We start from the raw sequence: 25,003 nt of genomic DNA, 5'->3' as shown, positions 1-25,003 counted from the left end.
AGAACAATTGTGAATGTTGTTGTGAACAGTTGTGAATGCTCCATTGGACGTTTTTAAGAAGATGTTGGATAACCATTTGTCTGAAGTGATGTAGGGTTTCCTTCCTAAGCAGAGGGTTGGACTAGAAAACCTCCAAGATCCCTTCCAACTCTGTTATTCTATTCTATTCTCCAAAGCACCTGAGGGTAGGACAAGAAGCAATGGAGGGAAAACTAATCAAGGAGAGAAGCAACCTAGAACTAAGGAGAAATTTCCTCACAGAACAATTAATCAGTGGAATAACTTGCCTCCAGAAGTTGTGAATGCTGCAATACTGGAAATTTTTAAAAAGTGATTGGACAACCATTTGTCTGAAATGGTATAGGATTTCCTGCCTGAGAAGGGGTTGGTTTAGAAAACCTCCAAGGTCCCCTCCAACTCTTTTATTCTGTTATTCTTTACTCTGGTTTCAGGGCTCATTAAAGTTCTAAAATAGCTCATGGGGGGGGGGAATGGAAAAGGGAGTTGGAAGTATCTTCCATTTAAAATCTGATCAGCCATGGTATTAACCAAGGATCATTTTAGATAACTGAAATATTTTAGTTGCACTTGTCTCAAATAAATAAATTCAAAAATACTCAAGGGGGGGAAATGAGGATGAAGAGGAATGGAGCCTAGAAAAGAGGTAAACAGTTTACCCATTTTATCTCACCTTTATTAATTTTTATAAATAACTAAAGGTGGCAATAAGCACAATACTTCCTTTTATTTTCCCCACCACATCAGCCCTGTGAGATGGGTTGGGCTGAGAGACAGAAGGCCCAAAGTCAGCCATCCAATTTTCATGCCCGAAACAGAACTAGAACTCACAATCTCCTAGTTTCAAGCCTACACCTTAACCACTACATCAAATTGATCAAATTATGTCCAATCTTTTAGAAATAACACAACATACATAACTTTTTAAGATGCACAATAATATAATTACTGATACTGCGGTGAATTATTATTCAGGTGTCATTAGTTGGAACTATAACTGGATGTTGTGTTAGATTTTATAGGACACTATTGCAATTTATAATTGAATTGATTCTGGCTACTGTTCTTGTACACAATTTAGAATCAACTGACTGAATCAGATTACCAATTCAATCAGTCCAAAGCCAAAAGTATTTTATTATTATATTATACAGATAGTTCTCACCAATCATCATTGGGACTCCATCACTAAGTGACATCATAAAGTGAAGCATTATGTGATCATACCTGATTTAACTATAGTTCCAATGGTGGGTCATTAGCAAATCACTGCATGTTGTTAAGTATGATGTCACATGACCACGACTTGCCACTTCCTGCCAGCTTCCCCAATGACTGCCTGTTGCAAGCTGGTTGTGAAGGTAGCAAATAGAGATCATGTGACCATGGGATACTGATATCGTGTACGTTATATCCATATTACATTCAATTTATCAACAATCAACAGGCTTATGGATACTTGGAAAACAGAAATAGCCAAGGGAAAATCCACTACAAATTGCCAGGATTCGGTTATAAATACACATACTTTGCCAGTGTTTTAACTGGCTTTTTTTCTGACAAATCAAGATGCAATCAAGATCAAGTGAGATACTAATACCATGCTATAAAGCCTTATTAAGACCATATCTAGAATACTGCATTCAGTTTTGATCACCACACTATAAAAAAGATGTTGAGACTCTAGAAAGAGTGCAGAGAAGAGCAACCAATATGATTAGGGGACTGGAAGCTAAAACATATAAAGTATGGTTACAGGAACTGGGCATGGCTACTCTAGTGAAGAGAAGGACCAGGAGAGACATGACAGCAGTCTTCCAATATTTGAGGAGCTGTCACAGAGAGGAAGGGATCAAACTATTTTCCAAAGCACCTGAAGGTCAGATAAGGAATAATGGATGGAAACTGAACAAGGATAGGCTCAACCTAGAAATAAGGAGAAATTTTCTGTCAGGGAGAACAATCAACCAATGGAACTGCTTCCCTTCAGAAGTTGTGGGAGTTTCATCACTGGAAGCTTTCAAGAAGAGACTGGAGTGCCATCTGTCAGAAATGGTGTAAGGTCTCCTGCTAGGGCGGGAGATGACCTACAAGGTCCCTTCCAACTCTGTTAATTTGTTTACAAAGGCTAAGAAGAGAATTTTCAGGCCTTCAGTAAAATGACCTTTAGGTGTTTAGTCTACACTTATGCATTTTTTTCATTTCATCTTTCTTTCATTTATATTTTATGTATTAATTTTGCCATTTTTAATCTTGCTAACTCAGGTCATCTTGTTTTTTCTATCTGAAATGAACTGACGGTGATATTGTTAGATCTTTTCTTTCTCTTTATCGGGGGAGAAATTAAAAAGGAAAACAAAAGAATAATATTGAGAAAGGATGAGATTTTCATTCATCTTTATATCATCATCTTCATCATCCAGATGGACAAATCCTCTCTTCATTCCTCCACTTTTTTGTGCCTAAAGGCAACTTACTTGGCTGCCATGTTGTTCTCGGGCAGCAGAGACATTTCAAGGACTTTGGTTCCGCTGATGATAGATTCGTAACTCGTGGTGGCCACCATTTTTCCAGTGATGCGATGTACCTGGTAGAAAGCATGAGGACGTAGGTTTCGCTCATCTGCTGTTCCAATGAACATTTGTAACGTCAGGGGTTTTTCATCGTAACCTAAAAGCTTGATTGGAAAAGAGAAGACAGTCATCAACTCATGTATTTACCTGCAACCACAAATTATTTGTAACTAGCTGATAACCCAGCGTTGCCCGGGAATTTATTTATCCTAATCCTGTATTTTGGCAACAATTAAATTAAAGCTCCAAACATAATTTCTAATGTTGGATTTTCCCCCTTATCAGAGGAAGCCCCCCTTGTGGAGTACAGTGAAGCCATTACCATGGCAACACCATTGCATAGTATGGTAGAAGCCATTTTAAGGCACAACTGGCTGTATCTTAACAGAACACACACCCTGAGGGGTGTGTGGGGTGTCTTACACCCACTGTATTTCTTTGCAGAGAGTAAGTCATCTGTGTACCAAGTTTGGTTGAAATTGCTCGAGACATTCTGGAGTTATGCTGGAACACACACACACACACACATACACACACACACACACACACACACACACACACACACACAGCCATTATATATATATATATATATATATATATATATATATATATATATATATATATATATATATATATATATATATATATATATATATATATATATATATATATATATATATATATATATACACACACACACACACACACACACACACACACACACACACACACAAATATCTATGTCTGTATGACACATACTTATGTGTCAAATATTTGGAGAGGACAATGTATCAAGACCAGGCAATGATTCTCAGAAATAGATTTCTAAATATGTTCTATTATAAATATTCCAACTATTGTAAAATATAATACATAAATTTAATCTGATTTTGTTCCCGGCTGATTGGCTGTGGATGACTATCTTGGATTTTAGGTTTTCATGGGGGGGGGGGGAATTCCCTTTTGTTCTTGATACAGGTAGTCCTTGATTTACAAATGCAATTGAGTCTAAAGTTTCTGTTGCTAAGCAAGACAGCTGCTAAGTGAGTTTTGCCCCACTTTGCAACCTTTCTTGTCACAATTATTAAGTGAACCACTGCAGTTTTTGAGTTAGTAACATGGTTGTTAAGTGAACCTGGCTTCCTCATTGATTTTGCATGTCAGAAGGTCGCAAAAGTTGATCACATGACCCCGGGGACATTGCAATGGTCATAAATATGGGGCTGTTACCAAGTGCCTGAATTTTGATCCCATGACCAAACTACTGTACTGCTGTAAAATGGCTTCTACTGTACAGCACAGTGGAATTGCCATGGTAATGGCTTCACAGTACTCCACAAGGGGGCTCCCTATAGTAAGGGGGGAAATCCAACATTAGAAATTATGTTTGTTCCAGACATTTCCCCCCTATAAATAAATACTTGGGCAACATCAGGTTATCATCTAGTAATAAATGAAAGAAAGGACATCTCAAAGCTCAACGATCCTTTCAGGAGTTTGGAAACTAAGCAAGGAGAGAAGCAACCTGAAATTAAAGAGGAAATTCCTAACAGTGAGGACAATTAACGAGGGAAACAGCTTGCTTTCAGAAGTTGTGAGTGTCCCATCTTTGGAGCCTTTTGAGAAAAGACTGAATAAACCACCTGTCTGAAAAGGTACGGGGACTCCTTGAGCTGAAGGTTGAACAAGAAGATCTCCAATCTTCTAGCTCTATTTTGATTACGTATCCTTGATATTGTATACTGGACATTAATACAATTGAGCAAGTCCAGAGGTATTTCACGAGAAGAGTCCTCCACTCCTCTGCTCACAACAGAATATCTTAAGAAACAGTCTTGGAATTTTGGCCTTGGACAACCTTGAATTACACTGCCTATGGTATATCCTAAGCATAGTACACAAAATTGTCTGCTACAATGTCCTACTTGTCAATGACTACTTCAGCTTCAACCTCAATCATACATGAGCAAACAATAGATACAAACTCAAGGTAAACCACTCCAAACTATTTTGCAGACTTCAGCAACAGAGTGGTCAATGCCTGGAATGCTCTGCTCTACCTGACTCCATTGTTACATCCTCAAACCCTCACAGCTTCAACCTTAAACTGGACTGGGTGTATGATGTGTTTTTTTTTAAATCTATGTTTCTCTGTTTTAATCTTTCTATTTTTTAAATGTATTTGTTGTAAGCCGCCCGAAGTCCTTCGGGATTGGGCGGCCTATAAATTCATTAAATCTAATCTAATCTAATCTTTTAAACTGTCTACCATGGACCTCACCCCTTTCCTAAGAGGCTGTGCATAAGGGACTGTGCATAAGCGCACCAGCGTGCCTACCGTCCGTGTCCTACTGTCCCCATTTATTTGTACTCATTTCATGTGCTCGTGTCCATGTTTATACTTACACCTGTTATCTCGTATACGTTTGACAAACTAAATAAATAAAATAAATAAATGCCATGATTTCAGTGTGTGTGGGGGGGTAGTGTTCAGGAGATACACATAGTAGAAGGAGACCTAACTTAATCTCTGGATGTAAAAATAAAAATTCCAGATTTAGTTGGCACCCATCACCGCTTCCAACCAGTAGGAGGAGAAAAAGGGCCACCTGAATGAGTTATCACGATTTAGTTGAAAGGAAAGAGTTGGCTGTGATGCGTCCTTCAGCTTCTCCAGAAGGCTAAATTCCTACAATTTAAAAATAGGCTTAGAGGGCAAATCCCTGGCTTAAATTAAGCCTCCTCTATACCATTCATTCCCTGCCTTTGCTGCCACTATCCCTTCCTTAGGAACCCACAGCAGTGCAGCTGGTGACTTCAGCAGTTCGGTGGTCTCGCCTCAAGGGGTTGGCCAGATGTTTTCCATCAGAAGCCAAGCAGTCACAGCTGCACTCGATTTGAGACGCTCCCTTTTTACATTTTCTCCCCCCACTCCTCAAACGTTACTGCAGATGGAACATTCCACAAAAGCTGGAGGGGGGACTGGAGGGAAGGGAAACTCAGAGAAGCAGCTTGCCAACTTTGGAAGTGAATGGGATGGGGGGGCAGTTTGAAGAAAAATCAGAAGAAAACTGCAGCGGTACTGTAAAATAGAATAGAATTCTTTATTAGAATAGAATAGAATAGAATAGAATAGAATAGAATAACAGAGTTGGAAGGGACATTGGAGGTCTTCTGGTCTAATCCCCTGTCTAGGCAAGAAAATCTACAACACTTCAGACAAATGGTTAGCCAACATCTTAAAAACTTCCAGTGTTGGAAATTCACAACTTCTGAAGGCAAGTTGTTCCACTGGTTAATTGTTCTAGCTGTCTGGAAATTTCTCCTTAGTTCTAAGTTGCTTCTCTCCTTGATTAGTTTCCCCTCTATTGCTTCTTGTCCTGTCCTCAGCTGCTTTGGAGAATAGCTTGACTCCCTCTTCTTTGTGGCAGCCCCTGAGATATTGGAAGACTGCTATCATGTCTCCCCTAGTCCTTCTTTTCATTACACTAGACATACCCAGTTCCAGCAACTATTCTTCATATGTTTTAGCCTCCTGTCCCCTAATCATCTTCATTACTCTTCTCTGCACTCTTTCTAGAGTCTCCACATCTTTTTTATATCGTGATGACCAAAACTGAGTGCAGTATTAAAAGTGTGGCCTTACCAAGACATTATAAAGTAGTATTAACCATTCACATGATCTTGGTTCAATCTCTCTATTTATGCAGCCTGAAACTGTATTAGCTTTTTTGGCAGCTGCTTCACACTGCTGGCTCATATTTAAATGGTTGTCCACTAGGATTCCAAGATCCTTTTCATAGTTACCACTATTGAGCAAGGTACCATATATACTGTACCTGTGCATTTTGTTTTTCTTGCCTAAATGTAGAATCTTACTTTTTTCACCATTAAATTTCATAAAAGAATTATGAGAAGACTAATAGTAATAGTAATCCTGCCTTAGTGAATGGTTTGACAGTGGTGAGGGAATTATTTGTTTAGCAGAGTTATGGTTTTTTTTAGGAAAAAACTTCTTATGTCTAGTTGTCTTGGTGTGCAGTGCTCTATAGCGTCATTTTGAAAGTAGGAGTTGAAACAATTTATGTCCAGGATGTGAGGGGTCTGTAAATATTTTCACAGCCCTTTTTCGACTCATGCAGTATACAGGTCCTCAATGGAAGGAAAGAAAAATGTTTTCTTTAAAAAAAAAAACTAAATAAAAACAAAAGAACAAGAAACAGAAACCTCAACAATGCAGGAATTGATCCTTTAAGGAAAAGTGAGTCTGGAATTGATCAGAAAAAGTACAGGAGTAAGAACTCTTTCTTGTTTGTTCCTGCCCAAGCTTTTCCATCTCTTCCACCACTTCTTGCTTTCTCTGCAGCTCACGATCTTGTGACGTAGAGAGATGGACGGAGAAAAGCAATACTGCAATTTAGGAATCCGAGCGTGGGAAAGGGCAGATTTGACATCCCGGGGATGTGGCCTTGAAGGGGAGATTGAAGCAGACGCAGCCCGGGAACACAACATCAAAAAGGGAGGGTGAGGAGATAAACTGATCAAAGCCAAAAAAGATGCTATTTTCTTCCTCTCCAGTTCACCAGGGTGAAAAATATGTTTAAAAAATTTGAAGGATTAAAGTGGACCGTGTTTATGTGAGGAAGAAAGACTGGGATCTAATATTCTGAAGAGGTCATGGTGGTCATATCAGTCACTAGAAGTAGCAGACTGACAGAATAATAGAGTTGGAAAGTACCTTGGAGGTCTTCTAACAGATTAACAGAGTTGGAAGGGACCTTGGAGTTCATCTACTCCAAACCCCTATTCTCAGGTTCTTTGGAGAATAAGCTGATCCCCTCTTCTTTGTGGCATCCTCTGAGATATTAGAAGACTGCTATCATGTCATCCCTGGTCTTTCTTTTCATTACACTAGACACACCCAATTCAACACTACAATTCCCATCATCCTATTCCATCCTAATGAGAAGGAAGGGCTCGCTGGAGAAGAGCCTAATGCTGGGGAAAGATTGAGGGCAAAAGAAGAATGGGATGACAGAGAATGAGGCGGCTGAATGGAGTCACCGAAGCAGGAGGCATGAGCTTAAATAGACTCCAGAGGATGGCAGAGGACAGGAAGGCCTGGAGGAACGTTGTCCATGGGGTCGCGATGGGTCGGACATGACGTCGCAACTAACAACAACAACAATCCCATCCTGGTGGATCACAGGGGTTGTAGTCCAACAAAACCAGAGGGACATGTGCGCTCAAAGGACATCAGGCTGAAAACCCAATTTTTCCATCTATCTTTCTTCTCATTACGAGCTCAAGCTGGCCAAATATCTCCCACTCATTCACATATTTAAAAGAAAAGGTTTCTGTAAGCTAAATATAGTGGGCATCTATTTCACAAGTTCTGGAGAGAGAGAGAGAGAGAAAAATATGTGACATTTGCGCTCGGTTTTGTTTTGTTGCTTTGTACACAGCAAGGGAAGTCTTTGAAGTGGGAATAGTTTTCGTCTTTGGGATTTCTGGATGAAGCTTTTCCAACGAGACTTCCAATTCCCGTTCCCGCAAAAATTCTCCAAAAGTTCCTGACTTTGCTTTGCAGATTACTCCATGTCTGAAAATGTCATACCACACAGACGCACACATGCGCACACAAATAAACAAACAACAAATAACTGCCGGAGATTGGAAGTTGAAATGAAGAGCGATTCATAAAACATAAAACACTGAATACAAAAAAATAATTCTCAGGACAAGCTAAAGGTTCCCTTTGCACATATGTGCTAGTCGTTCCTGAATCTAGGGGGCAGTGCTCATCGCCATTTCAAAGCCGAAGAGCCAGCGTTGTTCGAATATGTCTTCGTGGTCATTTAGCCAGCATGATTAAACACCGAAGGCGCATGGAACGCTGTTACCTTCTCACCAAAGGTGGTCCCTATTTTTCTACTTGCATTTTTACATGCTTTTGAACTGCTAGGTTGGCAGAAGCTGGAACAAGTAATGGGAGCTCACTCCGTTATGCGGCGCTAGGGATTTGAATCACCAAACTGCTGACCTTTCTGATCAACAAGCTCAGTGTCTTAGCCACTGAGCCACCGTGTCCCTCTTCAGGACAGTAAGCTGTTGAATCACTCTTCTTGAAGGCAACACAGTTCGTAACATTAAAAAAAATAGAATTGTAATTATGGAAGGACTTCAGGAAGGCATCAGAATATGCTCAGGAAAAGTCTTGCCTTAAGTTCAAGGTTAGATCAAGACAAACAAAAAATTGTGTGCTTCTTTCTGGCTACTAAATAAACCCCAAACTGGAAGAGATGGGTACAATTTGCCTACACTGAGAGAGAAATTTGTATCATTGACATTCTATTTTGATGTATGTGTGAAGGAAGGGTGAACATGTGAATAGAACTTAAATAAATACACTTGCATTTTTATAGAGCACTAGTTGATAACCCAGCATTGCCCGAGTATTTATTTATGAGGGAAAATGTCCGGACCAAACATAATTTCCAATGTTGCATTTTCCCCCTTACCAGAGGGAGCCCCCTTGTGAAGTACTGTGAAGCCGTTATTATGGAAACTCCACTGCGCTGTACAGTAGAAGCCATTTTACAGCAATATGGTAGAAGACATTTTAAGGCACAACAGGCTGTATCTTAACAGAACGCACACCCCAGGAAGTGGTGAGTTACTCCCAGTTCAGCCAGGTTTAGCCAAACCAGTAGTAGCGGTGGAGAGAGGCTCCGTCCACCCACCCATATGCTTCTGCGCATGCTATATGTATAGAAAGTTGGGCTACAGAGCCCATTGTTTGTTAGTGGCAATGAGTGTGATGGGACTTGAAATCTGACAATTCCTGGTAAATTCTACTTCTTTCAGCATAAAGTACTGTAGGAAGTTAGCACCCATCCCTCTCTTAGAAGAATGAAATATTCTAGGAAATATTAAAAAGGCAGAATATTATGTTTCCCTGGATGAAAAAAGGAGAAACATGTTTTAAAGACAAAGCAGCTTCTGCAGCTCCTTGTACCCCTACCCCCTTCAACTCCAGGGTGATGAGATTAAGACATGGCCCTCAGGACATGATAGGATTAGCCCTCCACCCATCTCAGCACATGGCATCTAGGAAGGTTACATCATCCAGCAAGGCTCAACCAAGCCTGGGACTCAGGACAGCCTACAGAGTTGCCCCTGCATGGCCCTATGGGAGTCTGACAACCAATCAGAATACAAACTCAAATTCAAAAGCCCAGAAAGTGTATAAAACTCAGGCACTCTCAGCATCTCTCCCCATTTTTTTTTCCTTTTCCCAACATCTTCAAGTCATATGAACTTGTCTACCATTAAAACGATCTTTCCAAACAGCAACCATTGTTTCCACTGTCTTTCTCCCCACTTGTAACTGAACCCAGATGGACATTTCTTCCAACAATACCTATATATCTGGAGATTTGAACTGAACTTTTTCTAGTTCAGTTGTATTATTTTGTTCTCCAAACTCAGCTACTGTATTTGGAAACCATTGTAGGAAGAAACCCAACCCTCTCCTAGAAAAAATGAAATATTCTGGGAAATATTGAAAAGGCAGAATATTATATTAACCTTGATCAAAAATGGAGAAACATGTTTTAAGCAGGTAACAGACTCATTCTTAATAGCCCCCATCTTTGCCAATGGGCATTTAAAAAGCCTGAGCTAGTGTACTCTACATAACAACGATAGGATTAGTCTTTTACAGAAACTCACCACCTGGCATCTGGGAACTCAACCAAGCTTAGGACTCAAAAAACACACAACTTGCAAAGTTAGCTAAGAAACACAACCCCCTCCCCCCCCCAACATCCCTGGGAGTCTGACAATCAGAATACATTTCTTACATAGGAACAGGAAACAGAGAGGTGGGGCCAAACAGAGAATATAATAATTCCAGGAATTCCCAGCAAGCCCTGCTTTTCCCCTCTTTTCTTCTTCACCCAACATCTAGAAGCATGTGATCCCCCTTTTCTGTTCAGGAACTCAAGCCATGTGTTCCTTTAAAGTTTAAACCAGGGGTAGTCAACCTTTTTATACCTACCGCCCACTTTTGTATCTCTGTTAGTAGTAAAATTTTATAACTGCCCAGCGGTTCCACAGTAATGGTGATTTATAAAGTAAGGAAGTCAATTAAATTTAAAAAAGGAAAGTGCCTCAGTATCGGACAAAACCCCTACTGCCAACCATGAAAGCTGGAATGCCCACTAGTGGGCGGTAGGGACCAGGTTGACTACCACTGGTTTAAACCATCTTTCCAAGCAGCCTCCACGTTTCAAGTGTCTTTTTCCCCACTTGGAAGCGAAACTAGGAGGACATTTCTTCCAACACCATCATGCAAATAAACTCAATTGTAATCTTAAATGTGCCTTAGTAGGAGCCCTGATGAGGGAAAATTTATTTTATTACTGTAGTTTTCAGAGTATAAGACGCACCTTTTTCCCCAGAAAAATAGAGTGAAAACCTGGATGCGTCTTATACATTGAATACAGCATTCTTGGCCTACCAAAACCCCATCCCCTTCACAAAAATTGATGTGCAGAGGGTTTGGGAGGCTTGCAAAGTCCTCCTGGGGGCATGCGCCCCCTTTTTTCTGAAAAAAAAACAACAATGCCTGCCGAGGGTTTGGGAGGCCTGCAGAGTGCAAAAACATTTTTTTAAAATTCACCTCTTCAAAATTATGGTGCGTCTTATACTCCGGTGCATCTTATAGTCCAAAAAATATGGTAATTTATATTCTTCCTCTATTGGTTTTTTTCAAGTAATTCAAAGTTCCGAACATACCCAATATGGCTTCTTCCTCCTATTTTCCCCACAACAAGAACCCTGTGAGGTGGGTTGGACTAAGAGAGAGAGTGACTGGCCCAAGGTCAGGAGTTGGCTTTCATGGATAAGATGAGACTAGAACTCACGGTCTCCAGTTTTCTAACCTGGTGCCTTAACTGCTAACCAAACTGGCTCTTTAATGTACTACTGATTACGATCAAAAGGCTGTCATGGCAGCTAATAAGAAACTAGGCTTATCATCTCATTCCTCAGTTACCTTCACCACGGGATGTCCTCCTGGGGTGGCTTTCACGGCACCCCTGCTACCCTCCGTCTCATAGTGGGCCCGGTGATGGGTTCGAGGCTGCACTTCGATCTTCAGTTCATACTGCTCGTACTGACTGGGGAGAGGCCAGTCGAGAGGCGGAAGAGCAGAAGACCTGTTGAGAAATGAAGAAAAATAGAAAGGCATTTGAGGTTGACCTTGGTAGGCCATCTCTACAAGGTGGAACACATGATTGTCAAATCAATGGGCTGGTAAGATGGGGCAGATTCAGGAAGCCAAAAGGCTGCCATGTTTGTAGTCAGATGAACCCCTGTTCTGACCTAGGCTTCCCCAACAGCACGAAGTTGAGTCCTCATCCCAATAAAACCCCTTTTTATTTAATTTACAGCGAATTCCTCTCCAGCAAAGTCTTTCCTGCCCCACAGTCTTTCAAGATAGTTCACCATTACCGACCTTTATCAGGCTCTGAGAGTGGCCAAGCCAATATCTTTCAGTCGCCGCAATACTTGGCAAGAATGCAGGAATGAACTAATTGTCTCCTGCAAACTCTACTCCCCTTTCGCTCCTCTTTTATTCCCTATGGAAGGGGGCATTCACCGACCACCTGTGGCCTTACTCCCAAGTCGACCCCTGTTCTTTAGCTGTTGCCTTCGTCTGGCAACTCAGCACATGTGCACACTGGGAACAGGTTCCATCTGTTCTTCTACCTCACTTATGTCTGACTCTGAAGGCAGCTGATAGCTGGAGTATGGCTCTGCCCCCCTTTCTGCCTCCGACACAGAGCCCTCATCAGAGCCTTCCCCAGACTCCAAGACTGGCCCATGTTCCTCCCCAACCTCCTCACAGTCCGAATCTGCTGCCAACTCCACTAACTGCTGCTGGCGGGTCACAACAATCCCAAGATCAGAACACTTCCCCCCCCCCAAACCTGATGACTTGTGTACCTGCTGAAAATTGTACCATCATTTTTTTGGCATAAAATATGGGTTTTACTACAAATCCAAGCCACACCCGAGCTCAATAACATATTTCCTCCTCCAAATCATCACATCTGCCACTACTACAAGTCTTTAAACCTTTTCCCATCTCTAGGGTTCATAACTATTGGATTCAGAACATCTACTTCCTAGCTAATACAGGAAGAGCGTCTATTGCAAATATTTCAACAGATTAACTGATTAACAGAGTTGGAAGGGACCTTGTAGGTCATCTAGTCCAACCCCTCCTCCGCCCAAGCAAGATACCCTACACCATTTCTAAAAGATGGCATCTTTTAGTATCTTCTTCAAAGTCTCAAGTGAGGAAGCCTCCACAACTTCCGAAGGCAACTTCTGTTCCACTGGTTGATTGTTCTCCCTGTCAGAAAATTTATCCTTATTTCCAGGTTGAATCTCTCCTTGTTCAGTTTTCATCCATTATTCCTTCTCTGGCCTTCAGGTGCCTTGGAAAATAGCTTGACCCCCTCCTCTCCATGGCAGCTCCTCGAATATTGGAAGACTGCACTCATATCTCCCCAGGTCCTTCTCTTTACTAGACTAACCATGCCCAGTTCCTGCAACTGTTTATATTTAAATATTGTCATCCCATTTCATCTAGAGAAGTATTTTAACTTACTAGAAAGAAAAGACAATCATATTCCAACTTCCCTTAGAATAGGATAGGACAGGACAGGACAGGATAGAATTCTTTATTGGCCAAGTGTCATTGGACACACAAGGAATTTGTCTTTGGTGCACATGCCCTCAGTGTACATAAAGAAAAATAAAATAGAATACATTCATCATCAAGAATCATAAAATACAACAGTTAGAGATAGTCATATGTTACTAATAAGCAATCGAATCATACTAGGAACAAATAAAACAATATAAATTGTAATGTCATATTTTCAGTGGAAGAAGAGATTTGCTTTTTAGCACTAAAGTTTATCAATCTTTTATTCAGTGACAACAATGCAAGTAATCCTCAACTTCCAACCAATTTGTTTAGTGACCATTTGAAATTATCATGGCACTGAAAAAGTGACCAATAACTATTGCTCACACTTATGACCATTGCAGAAACTCCCATGGTCATATGATCAAATCTCAGATGCTTGATAATTGACTCATATTTGTGACTGTTGAAGTGTCCTGGAGTCATGTGATCACATTTTATGACCTTCTGATAAGACAAGTCAATGGAGAAGCCGGATTCATTTTACAACCCTGTTACTGATATATAACAACTATAGTAATTCACTTAACAACTGTGACAAGGGAAGTCATAAAATGTGGCAAAACTCACTTAGCAAATTTTGGGCTCAGTTGTGGTTGTAAGTCAAGGATTACTTGTATTTATTCTTAGAACCTTGCATTCTGAGGATATCCTCAGGTGTGCGATATCAGCCAATTCAAACTGATTTGGGCAAACCAGATGTTAATTTCACATCTGGTTCGCCGAACCGGTAGTTCCAAGGACTGGCTGGCCCCGCCCACCCCACTCTGCCCCTCCAGGAGTCTTCATGTGGCCCAATTTGAATGCTAGGTAAGTGCAGAACCTGCGCGGCCCTGGGAGAGCAAAAACTGGCCTCCCAGAAGTTCTGGAAGTCTGAAAATGGACCCCTTTCTGGCCTCCAGGAAGCCTCCGCAATCCTGGGGAGACCATTTTCGCTGTCCCAGAGGCTCAACAAACACCTTTGGAGGCTGGGAAGGTAACAACACTCCCCCACCATAGTGCAGAAGGCAGAGTAGGCCACACCCACCATGGCCACACCCACTCAGCAACTGGGCAGAGAATCGGTTGCTATTTTTTTTCAATTCCACCCCTGGATATACTGTCTCAAACCATGGAGGCTTTATTCTAGCTCAGCAAGTTGTTCAATTCTACTTGGCTATCATAGAACACCATACTGAATTCCGTATATTTATTTTACAATTATTTTCTATTTTGTAAAGGCAATTCTGGGCTCTTTTTCCAAATCAATTTCACAGTGTCATTTCAGCTTAAAGTGAAGGGAGAAAAGAGGGAGGGAAGTCCTCTTTGTGCTGCTGAATATTATACCTAGTTTTATGAACTTTCTCCACAGCATTTTTTTTCTCATGTGGAAAATATTGATATTATTAGATTTCTAAAGTTAACAGTAGATCTTCTAATCTCTGGGATCTTTTCAGAGAGCCTACTTTGTGTTGTTTTTGGTTTTATGGCGTCCATTTTAAGATGGGACCTCAAAATGCTCCGTTCAGGGACTTAATGAAAAGTGACCCTACAATGTTGTCTTTTTCATATAATAACAACAGTACCAGCAGATTTTCCTTCACTACAATTCAAATATCTCTCATTCTCTATCTATGCAAAAACACTCACACAGGAATCACGAAATCTCCAGAACTGTAAAGCCAAAAATTTGTAATTTTGCACATATGTTCCTCTTGGCTTCTAGGTGCTTGCTAAGAAAGGTTTTTTCGAAATGGCCATTAGAACATTAGTATTTAGTATATTATTAACACGCCCTGATGCTAAGGAGTTGAACGTTCTATTCCCCCTCTCCCCCTGAAAAGAAATCTGTTCCAACTGTCACTTGCCTCACATTCCGTTACCTCAGTTCAAACTGTCAGATATTCCACTCCTCCACTCAGGAGAGGTCTGGGGCTCCTTACAGTATTAGACGTCACTACCTCACCAAAATGACCACACCTTCCACCTATGGAACTGTTTCCAAACTCAAGGTGGCGGAATGAGTTTCAATCACTCACCACTACTGAGCCAACGGATTGTGAACCAAATTTCTCCTGCATAGTGTCCCAAATGACTTCTTACACTGACCTCATCATTTCAGATGAATCTGTTCCTTCTACTGTAACACCAGTTAGAGGGGAAAAAGGGGGGGGGGGGAACGCAGAAAAAGATTTACAAATACGATTAGGAAAACACAAGTAAGGGAAGCTAAAAAAAAAAGTATCTTCAAGCCAGTTTCTGCTTCTACCAGTTCGCTCAGGGATGGACTTGGGGCATGCACACGCTTGATGCACGCTATGCACGTATGCACAGTAATAAAAAAAACATTTCACTGCATGCCTGGAAGCAAAAAACAAGATGGCGCCGCCGATAGAACCGGTTCGGGGACGTGGCAGGCTGAGTTACTACCTACTCGGCCAAACTGGTACGAACTGATAGGAACGCACCTCTGCTTCAAACTCATCCCCACGTCAGTAGAGGGGCTGTAAAAAAGAATGAAGCTAATATCCTCTATGTTAATTAGTCACAAAAGAAATCAATGCCTTGGACTAATAAGTATTTGTCTGGTTTTCAATATGAACCTCAGTTTGATTACTCCAGGGACAAGGTTTTTGATCTCGGACCTCAGTTACCCTGTGCCTGGTGCCATGCTCTGAAGTGGCAGGATGAGAGTCCCAGGATGTGGTGGTAAAGTCCAGCTCTCTCCCCTTCAGCCCTACCCTGAACCCTTACATAGCCTTCTAACCCATTAGCATCCAATGACAAAGCACTTTCTTTCTGCTATCCAGAAGCACAACGGATGCTTCCAAATGGCATCTTTTGGAGCCAGAGGGATGAAGGAGGGAAATTTTATGCCAACATTCAAAGTGCAGGAGCAGGTCTACCACAGGATAGGGATTATCATGGCGGGGACTCAGCAGCAGCTTTCATTTCAGATCAGTGGTGGGTTGGAGCTGGTACACCCCAGTACGAGTGTAGCAGTGCCTGCTGGCAGCACCAAATACTGTTCCGGTACAGTGCTCCAGAGGGCTCACCCGCCCACCCAAGCTCCTTACCTGTATTTGAGCTCTTCGGTGCTTCGGTGCACGGAGTGTACGGTGCCTGCACGATACTCCACTGAGCAGCTGGAGCATCGCGAAGGTATCCTGGAGGTAAGGACATGGTGCTGCATGCTTGCATGTGGGTGCTGCATGCTTGCATGTGGGGGTGACACCGGGCTCCATTGCACCACACTGGTTGCAACGGGATCCAGAACCCATCACTGCTCCAGATATACTTTGTTGGTGATTATGACAATGAGAGGGACAACCGTTGTGGAATCTACCCAAGCCTTAATCCAGAACTAGTTAGCCAACTGCAGAAGTTGCTGCCTTACCACAAGAAGTATATTCTGAAACTTAATGCTGCTGTTGATTCTGTTCCTAAAGGCCACAAGGACTTCCAAGTGGTGATTAATAGGAAGCCTTCTAGAGAGCAGTGAGGTGGTTTCAATGCCCCCACAACTACAGAAATGGTTGCTCTTATTGTCGGCCAGGATTTTGACAAGAGAGATATCGTTCTCCACACCAGAGACAACAAGTTGTTATGAATCAGTGAGACGCACAGAACCCTCTGATGTTCTGTCTGGAGAAGATGGCTATTACATCAATATACCCCAGTGTGACCCAAAGACCAAGGGTCCTCTCCAGGGGTGAAATTCAACAAGTTCTGACAAGTTCTGGAGAACCGGTAGTGGAAATTTTGAGTAGTTTAAAGAACTTGCAAATACCACCTCTGGCTGGCCTCAGAGTGGGGTGTGAATTGGGATTTTGCAGTATCCTTCCCTTGCCATGCCCACCAAGCCACGCCCACAGAACCGGTAGTAAAAAAAAAAATTGAATTTCACTGCTGGTCCTCTCAAGAAGACCGTGTCTGCTGCTGCCTTTTACAGCTACAGGATAATGGAAGAATTGAAAGTCTATACTATGCATGTTATTAGCTTGGCTACATATACAAAAAAGCCAGAGTTGTTGGTGGAATTAAAGGGCTTAAGCCAATCTATTTTATAGACTTATAATAATGTCTTAATCTGTAACAGAAACGTATCTTACTGTCTCTAACGAAATAATACGTTGGCTTTTTAAACTACTCATTAATGTTCAAGTTTTAGGTGTCAATTTATCAACCCAAATCACATAGTTTCACAGTGAAGCTTAGGTATTCAGCTACTTAAAATATAAAGGTTCAGAGTTCTCAAAAGAAACTGTATCAAGGGTAAAACCCTCCCATGGAGATGGAAATGACATTTGCTTGGTGTGTGTTTTAATAATAAAGTTACACCACTGTCCCCATTTGCATTTTCTGAATGTCCTAGACGAATGCAATTTTCATTTGTTTTCCATATTTATCTTTTTTGCAATGCAGTTTTAAAAAATGTACATTTACTACATTGCATGTACTTTACATGTAAATTACAAGGCTAAAGAAAACTGCACATAAAAAGAGTATCGGCGTGCTGTGTGCACTATTGTTAAAAAATAGCAAATTTCTGTAAGAATGAGATGAAGCTGTATGAGTCGTCAACTTATAACACATAACTGGGACCTGAATTTTAGTCATATGTCATGGCAGTTGTAAATTGAGGCACCCAAGTCACCAGAGATGATTTTATGGCCATTTGTTATAGTGTTGTTAAATGAACCTTGTGGTCATAGGTTCATACCCATTCTTTCTAACTCGCTAAAAACGGCGCAAATTGTGGTCAGATGGAATGCAGGACGTTGCAACCAGTTGTAAATGTGAGCTGGCTGTGAAGTGCTCAAAATTTGGTCATGTGACATTTTACCACCAATGGAAGTGCTGTATGGGTTGTAAAGATCCCCTTTCTGAAACCATTATAATGCCAAATCAGTGGTGGGCGGCTGCCAGCTTGGACCAGTTCACCAGTTACCCCTCCCCCCGGATGCTAGATATCTAGATCCTAGATATTTCACTTTCCAGCTCGCTCGCCCCACCCTGCAACCGAGCTGGTCTGCGTGCCTCTCCCTTTCTACTAACCTTGGCTGACCTAACAGGTGTGAAGAAAGTGTCCCCATCGAAAAATCCTAGTTTAAGTGTTGCACGCGCCCATGAAGTGAGCATGCACATGCACTCACATTTTCGGTGAACTGGTTGTTAAAGTATGTGCAGCCCATCTCTGCTCCAAATGGTTGTTAAATGACTAGTCATAAGTAAAAGACTACATACATACATACATACATACATACATACATACATACATACATACATACATACATTAAAAATGACATTTATAACCAATGAAACCAGCAAGTGATATTTTCCCCTTATTTCTACAAAGATTCCCTCAATCCTTTCAAATTATCAGACTTTCAAAGGAAAAACATCTTTAATTCAGCAAATCGAAAAGCTCTGCTGAATTGTCAACATTATTCCACCAAAAATTCAAATGATTGATGAAAAGCAAGATTTTGCACCTGGGCAGGAAATACCAAAGGTACACGTACAGATTAATTGAAACCTGGCTCAAAAACAGCAACTGTGTGAGGAATCTTGGAGTCCTAGTGAACGATCACTTAAATATGAGCCAGTAGTGTGTGGAGGCAGCCAAAATAGCTAATACAATCCTTGGTTGTATAAACAGAAGCATAGAATCGAAATCATGTGAAGTATTGGGTGGAAGCAATGGGTAGAAACTAATCAAGAACAGAAGCAACTTAGAACTGAGGAGAAATTTCCTGACAGTTAGAACAATTAATCAGTGGAACAACTTGCCTCCAGAAGTAGTGAATGCTCCAACACTGGAAGTTTTAAAGAAGATGTTGGATATACATTTGTTTGAAATGGTATAGGGTTTCCTGCTTTAACAGGAGGTTGGACTACAGAGGTGAGTTCCTACCAGTTCGCACCTATTCGGTAGAACCGGTTCGTCAAATCTACCAAACCTGTTAGAAGAAGTTCCACCAGTGGACCCGGAAAGCAGGCCACATCTACAGAAGAGGTTCCAAAAATTTTTGAAACCCACCACTGGTCCTTGGATATTCTACACTATCATGCTCATATTTATGAAACTCAGTTTCTGTGTGAAAAGTAAGGATGACTACTGCGTTTGTGGTGCAATCAGAACTTGCATGTGTTGAAGTTGTTTTAACGCAAACCAAAGATGCCTTTAAAAAAAAACAAGTTTACATCATATTCTTATGCATGTCAGTGCTGTGTGAGGTAATTTAAGGTGGTTCTGACAAGTGTCGTCGGCATCTTCATATCCGGTCACATGGGCAGCAAGCCACTCCCATCCGGTCATATGGGTGGCAAGCCACACCCACAAAGGAGGCCACACCCACAGAGTAGGTTCAAACCATTTTTGAAACCCACCACTGTTGCACTAGAAGACCTCTGAGGTTCCTTCTAACTATTATATTCTATTCTATTCGTCTCGCTTTATAAAGCCTTAGTAAAACCTCACCTTGAATACTGGATCCAGTTTTGGTCATTGCATTGCAAAAAACGATGTTGAGACTTTGTAAAAGGTGCAAATAACAGCAGCTAAGATGATTAAAGGCCTGGATATTGAAACATATGAAGAATGGTTGCAGGATTTGGGTTTGGCTACTCTAGAAAAAGAAGGACTAGGGGTGACATGGTAGCAGTATTCCCATATTTGAGAGGCTGCCACAAAGAGGAGGGGGTCAGTTTATTTTCCAAAGCACCTGAGGGCGGGACAAGAAACAATGGAGGGAATCTAATCAAGGAGAGAAACGACCTAAAATTAAGAAGAAAGTTCCCATCTGGGAGGACAATTAACCAGTAGAACAGCTTGCCTTCAGACGTTGTGGGTGCTTCATCACTGGAGGTTTTTAAGAAGAGATTGGACAGTCACTTGCCTGAAATGCAGTGGTGGGTTTCAATTTTTTTTAGAACCTACTCTGTGGGTGTGGCCTCCTTTATGGTAGTGGCTTGTCGGCCATGTGTCCTGGTGGGAGTGAGTGGCTTGCCAGCCATGTGTTCTCTCTCTCTCTCTCTCTCTCTCTCTCTCTCTCTCTCTCTCTCTCTCTCTCTCTCCTTCCTTTTGTCTCTCTGTCCCTTTTTCCTTTTTTTCTTTCTTTCTTTCTTTCTTCCTTTCTCTTTCTCTCTCTGTGTGAGTCTGTGTTTGTGTGTGCGCGCGCGCATGCGTGCGTGTGCGTGTGTCAGTGGTGGGCTTCAAAAATGTTTGGAACCTCTTCTGTAGGTGTGGCCTGCTTTCCGGGTCCACTAGTGGAACCTCTTCTAACCAGTTCGGTACATTTGACGAACCGGTTCTACCGAACTGGTGTGAACTGGTAGGAACCCACCCCTGCTGAAATGATATAGGATCTTCTGCTTGAGCAGCAGGCTAGACTAGAAGGTCCCTTCCAGTTCTATTGTGATTAATTGGTGAGTAGAAGTCACATATCATATTTCTCCCAACAGGTGCGTTATCAGCCGTTCTGCATTTTAAATTCCTTCATTTTATATTCATGCTCTCTCACCTCTGGAAAATGCTGCAGATAACATTTCAAAATGCTGCAGATAACATTTCAAAAATGACTTTTAAAAATTCTAAGAGTGTTTCTTTACAAAAAAAAAAGATGGGGTATAGTATAGAATTATACTACACTATACTGAATTGACTGAACAGTGGAATTATAAAAGGGGCTGGCGGTATGCAGTAAAGGAAGAAGGCTGCTCTACCACGCAGGCAAAATTCTTCCGACCCAACTGCTTACCTTAACAGGGAACGAACCACAGTCTGTTTATGCCAGCAACCCATTCTCAACAGCCCTGGAGCTGGGATCTGGGATGTGTAACAGGAGACATCAGCCTTTCTGCCTGGGCTGCCTTGACAGGTTGTTTTATACAACAGACCCACTGGCAGTCAGACCAAAAGGCCGGCGGAGCCACAAGTGGTAAAGTCAAGCCAGCTGGTTTGAAGGTAGCTAAAAGAATGGGGAGAATCCCGGGTGCCCCATTATTGCATCGCCCTGGGCCAAAGGAATTAAAATTAGGGGAGGGGAATGAGAGCTACGATCAGGCAAAAGCTTTTGGAGAAAAGACTCACGCTAAACTAGTGGTGTGGCCCACCAATGGCCCTGGCAGCAAATTCGGACAGTGAGGAGGTTGGGAAGGAACATGGGCCAGTCCTGGAGGCTGGGGAAGGCTCTGATGAGGGCTCTGTGTCAGAGGCAGAGAAGTGGCCAACGCCATCGGACAGTTATCAGCTGCCTTCGGAATCAAACATCAGTGAGGCAGATGAACAGCGGGAGCCTGTTCCCAGTGTGCTCATGTGCAGAGTTGCCAGACGAAGGGAATAGCAAAGGGACAAGGGTCAACTTGGGAGGAAGGCCACAGGTGGATGATGAATGCCCCCTCCTAGAGTAAATAAAAGAAGAGCAGAAGGGAGTTGCAGGAGATAATTTAGTTCATTCCTGCATTCTTGCCAAGTATTGTGGCATCTGAAAGATATCGGCCTGGCCACCCTCCAAGCCTGATAAAGGTCAGTAATTGTGAACCATCTTGAAAGACTGTGGGAGAGGAAAGACTTTGCTGGAGAGAAATTCCCTGTAAATTAAATAAAGGGTTTATCGGGACGAGGACTCGGCTTCGTGCTGCTGGTGAAGCCTAAGTCAGAACAACTAGCTACTTGGTAGAGTAGGGATGAAAAAGGATTTTAAAAAGGAAAATGCTGATATCAGATGATGATGATGGCCATGATGAAGAGTGGGTATGGGTAGTCCTTGACTTACAACCACAACTTAGCCCAAAATTTATGTTGCTAAGCGAGATATTGAGTTTTGCCCAATTTCACAACCTTTCTTCCCACAATGGTTTAAGTGAATCTCTGCAGTTGTTAAGTTAGTAACATGGCTGCTAAGTGAATCTGACTCCCCCGTTGACTTTGCTTGTCAGGTGATCGCATGACCCCCAGGGACATTGTCACTGTGATAAATATGAGTCAGTGGCCAAGCACCTGAATTTTGATCATGGGGATGCTGCAATGGTCATAAGCGTGAGACATGGTCATATGTCACTAATAAAGGAGAATATTTGTAGCCCAGGGTTATCCTGAGGGGTCCTTGGTGTTCTCTGAGCTCACTTGTTTTCTTGCAGATGTTTCATTACCCAAATTAGGTAACATCATCAGTTACCTAGCAAGCCCTGATGAAGTTATCTAGTTCGGTAACATCATCAGGGGTAGCTAGGTAACTAGTTACCTAAGGTAAAGGTAAAGGGTCCCTTCGCACATATGTGTTAGTCATTCCCAACTCTAGGGGGCAATGCTCATCTCTGTTTCAAAGCCGAAGAGCCAGTGCTGTCCAAAGACGTTTCTGTGGTCATGTGGCTGGCATGACTCAACGTCGAAGGGTCATGGAGTGCTGTTATCTTCCCACCAAAGGTGGTCCCTATTTTTCTACTTGCATTTCTTACATGTTTTCTAACCGCTAGGTTGGCAGAAGCTGGCACAAGTAACAGGAGCTCTAGGGATTCAAACCGCCCAACTGCTGATCTTTCGAAGGACAAGCTCAGCATCTTAGCCACTGAGCCATCGTGACCCCTAGTAGAAGTTTAGATTCAGCCAAAAGGATGGAAGGAAATAGAATAAATGGGCTTATCATAAAATGAAAAACCTTGAGGTTCAGAAAGTCAGTTTTAGGCAAATAAAATGGAGACCCGGGAATGGGCCTCAGATCCCCAGCAAGATTTTCTGCTTTCAAATGGGAATCAAATCCAAACCAACCTTAGCTTAGCCACTGAGCCACCGCGCTCCTTTCACTAGTTACCTAGTTTGGGTAATAAAATGTTTGCAAGAAAAGAAACAAGCTCAGAGAATAGCAAGGACCCTCTCAGGTCGTAAATCACTTTTTTCGGTGCTGTTGTAACTTCAAACAGTCATTCAATGAACTTTTGAAAGTTGAGGATTACCTGTAATCAGGAACATAAATAATACCGAAAGAAATCATGGAACTGTGCAATCTAATTTAAGAGGCTATAACTTTCTAGGGATAAGGAAGAAAGGCAGAAAACTTTCTCCTTGCAAACTTTGCAGAATTTTTTTTCTCCTTGCGAAGTCTGTCCCTATAAACCAGGGGTGGCCAAATGTTTACCAAAAGAAGTCCTTTTTTTAATTTTTAAAGGATTTCGGAGTAAAGGCAGAGACAGAGGGAAGTAATGGTCCTGATGATGGCTACTTTGAGAGTTAGTAAACAGAGTACAGGTCATTTTGCAAATCTATGGAATTTATGGAGAGCCAATCAACATTTGCCCTTTGTAGAGGGGACCTGAGTGCAAAGAATTGTCAGCCAATCATGGCTTATTTGCTTCCCAAAAAATCAGGTTCTTCTTCTTTCACTACTTCATGGTTGTGCCTAACAAAAAGAATTTAAAATGCTAGGGTCTGCCCAGGTCGGTGGCCTGGTGGTATCACAATGATATGCCAACAGCTGCAAGATGAATTTAGCAGATCTTGTTTTAGAATAGAATAGAATAACAGAGTTGGAAGGGACCTTGGAGGTCTTCTAGCCCAACTCCCTGCTTAGGCAGGAACCCTACACCACTTCAGACAAATGGTTATTCTATATATCTTCTCTGAAAGGAGTGTGCAACTCGGCTTTAAATGCAAGGAAACAATGCCTGGACATCAAGGGAATAAATCATGTCATCACATCATAGTGAGGACCAATCACAATAGCATTTGATTGCAGGTAGTCTTCGATTTGTAACCACAGTTGAGCCCAAAAATTATGTCGCTAAGCAAGACAGCTATGAAATAAGTTTTGCCCTGTTTTATGGCCTTTCTTGCCACAATTGTTAAGTGAATCATTACAGTCGTTAAATATGTGGCCCGGTTGTTAAGTGAATCTGGTCAGAAGGTCACAAAGGAAAATCACATGGGACACTACAACCGTCATAAATAGGAACCAGTTGCCAAGTGTCCAAAATTTGATCATGAGAACATGAGGATATTTGCAAAGGTTGTAAGTGTGAAAAACGGTAATGTCACTTTCTTTTCAAGTGCCATTGCAACTTTGAATGGTCATTTAACAAATGGTTGTAAGTCAAGGACTACCTGTATTTGTGGCCCGCCAGCAGAGCTGGTGGCAGACTCAGTGAAGAGGTTGGGGAGGAACATGGGCCAGTACTAGAGTCTGGAGAAAGCTCTGATGAGGGAGGGAGATAGGGCCCAGGGCCATCTGACAGTTAACAGCATTCGGAGTCGGATATCAGTGAGGCAGAAGAGCAGCTGGAACCTGTTCCCAATGTGCACATGCATAGAGCTGCCAGGAGAAGGAAACAGCTAAAGAACAAGGGCCTACTTGGGAGCAAAGCCACAGGTGGACGGTGAATGGCCCCTCCCGTAGGGAATAAAAAGGAGCGAAAGGGAAGGGAAGTTTGCATGAGACAATTAGTTTAATTCATTAGGGTGAAGATCTGCTCCTGGCTTCTTGCCAAGTAATTGCTGCTACAGCGTGGCATTTGGAAGATATCGGCCTGACAACTCTCCAAGCCTGATCAATGTCCTTAGTTGTGAAATCTCATGAAAGACTATTTGCCGGGATTTTGCCGGAGAGGGATTCCTTTAACCTAAATAAAAGAAGTTTTATCAGGACGAGGA

The 25,003-nt window shown here is 42.0% G+C and overlaps 1 protein-coding gene across 2 annotated transcripts in view; it reads right to left on the bottom strand.

Annotated features, from left to right (window-relative positions):
• The window catches only part of NFATC4 (nuclear factor of activated T cells 4), a 56,309-nt gene that overhangs the window by 11,879 nt on the left and 19,427 nt on the right, over positions 1-25,003 (bottom strand). For both annotated transcript variants that reach the window (XM_087714154.1, XM_087714153.1), the window contains exons 3-4: positions 11,653-11,815; positions 2,496-2,695 (exon numbers count right to left, since the gene is read on the bottom strand). In XM_087714154.1, the coding sequence (XP_087570280.1) occupies positions 2,496-2,695; positions 11,653-11,815 (363 nt within the window). The remainder of the gene's footprint in view (positions 1-2,495; positions 2,696-11,652; positions 11,816-25,003) is intronic.

Source organism: Thamnophis sirtalis, unplaced genomic scaffold (genome assembly GCF_051295495.1).
Source record: "Thamnophis sirtalis isolate CommonGarterSnake01/CBP01778 unplaced genomic scaffold, rThaSir2_p1.2 scaffold_4, whole genome shotgun sequence".
NCBI classification, from domain to species: domain Eukaryota; kingdom Metazoa; phylum Chordata; class Lepidosauria; order Squamata; family Natricidae; genus Thamnophis; species Thamnophis sirtalis.
This window is presented reverse-complemented; position numbering and strand designations above follow the sequence as displayed.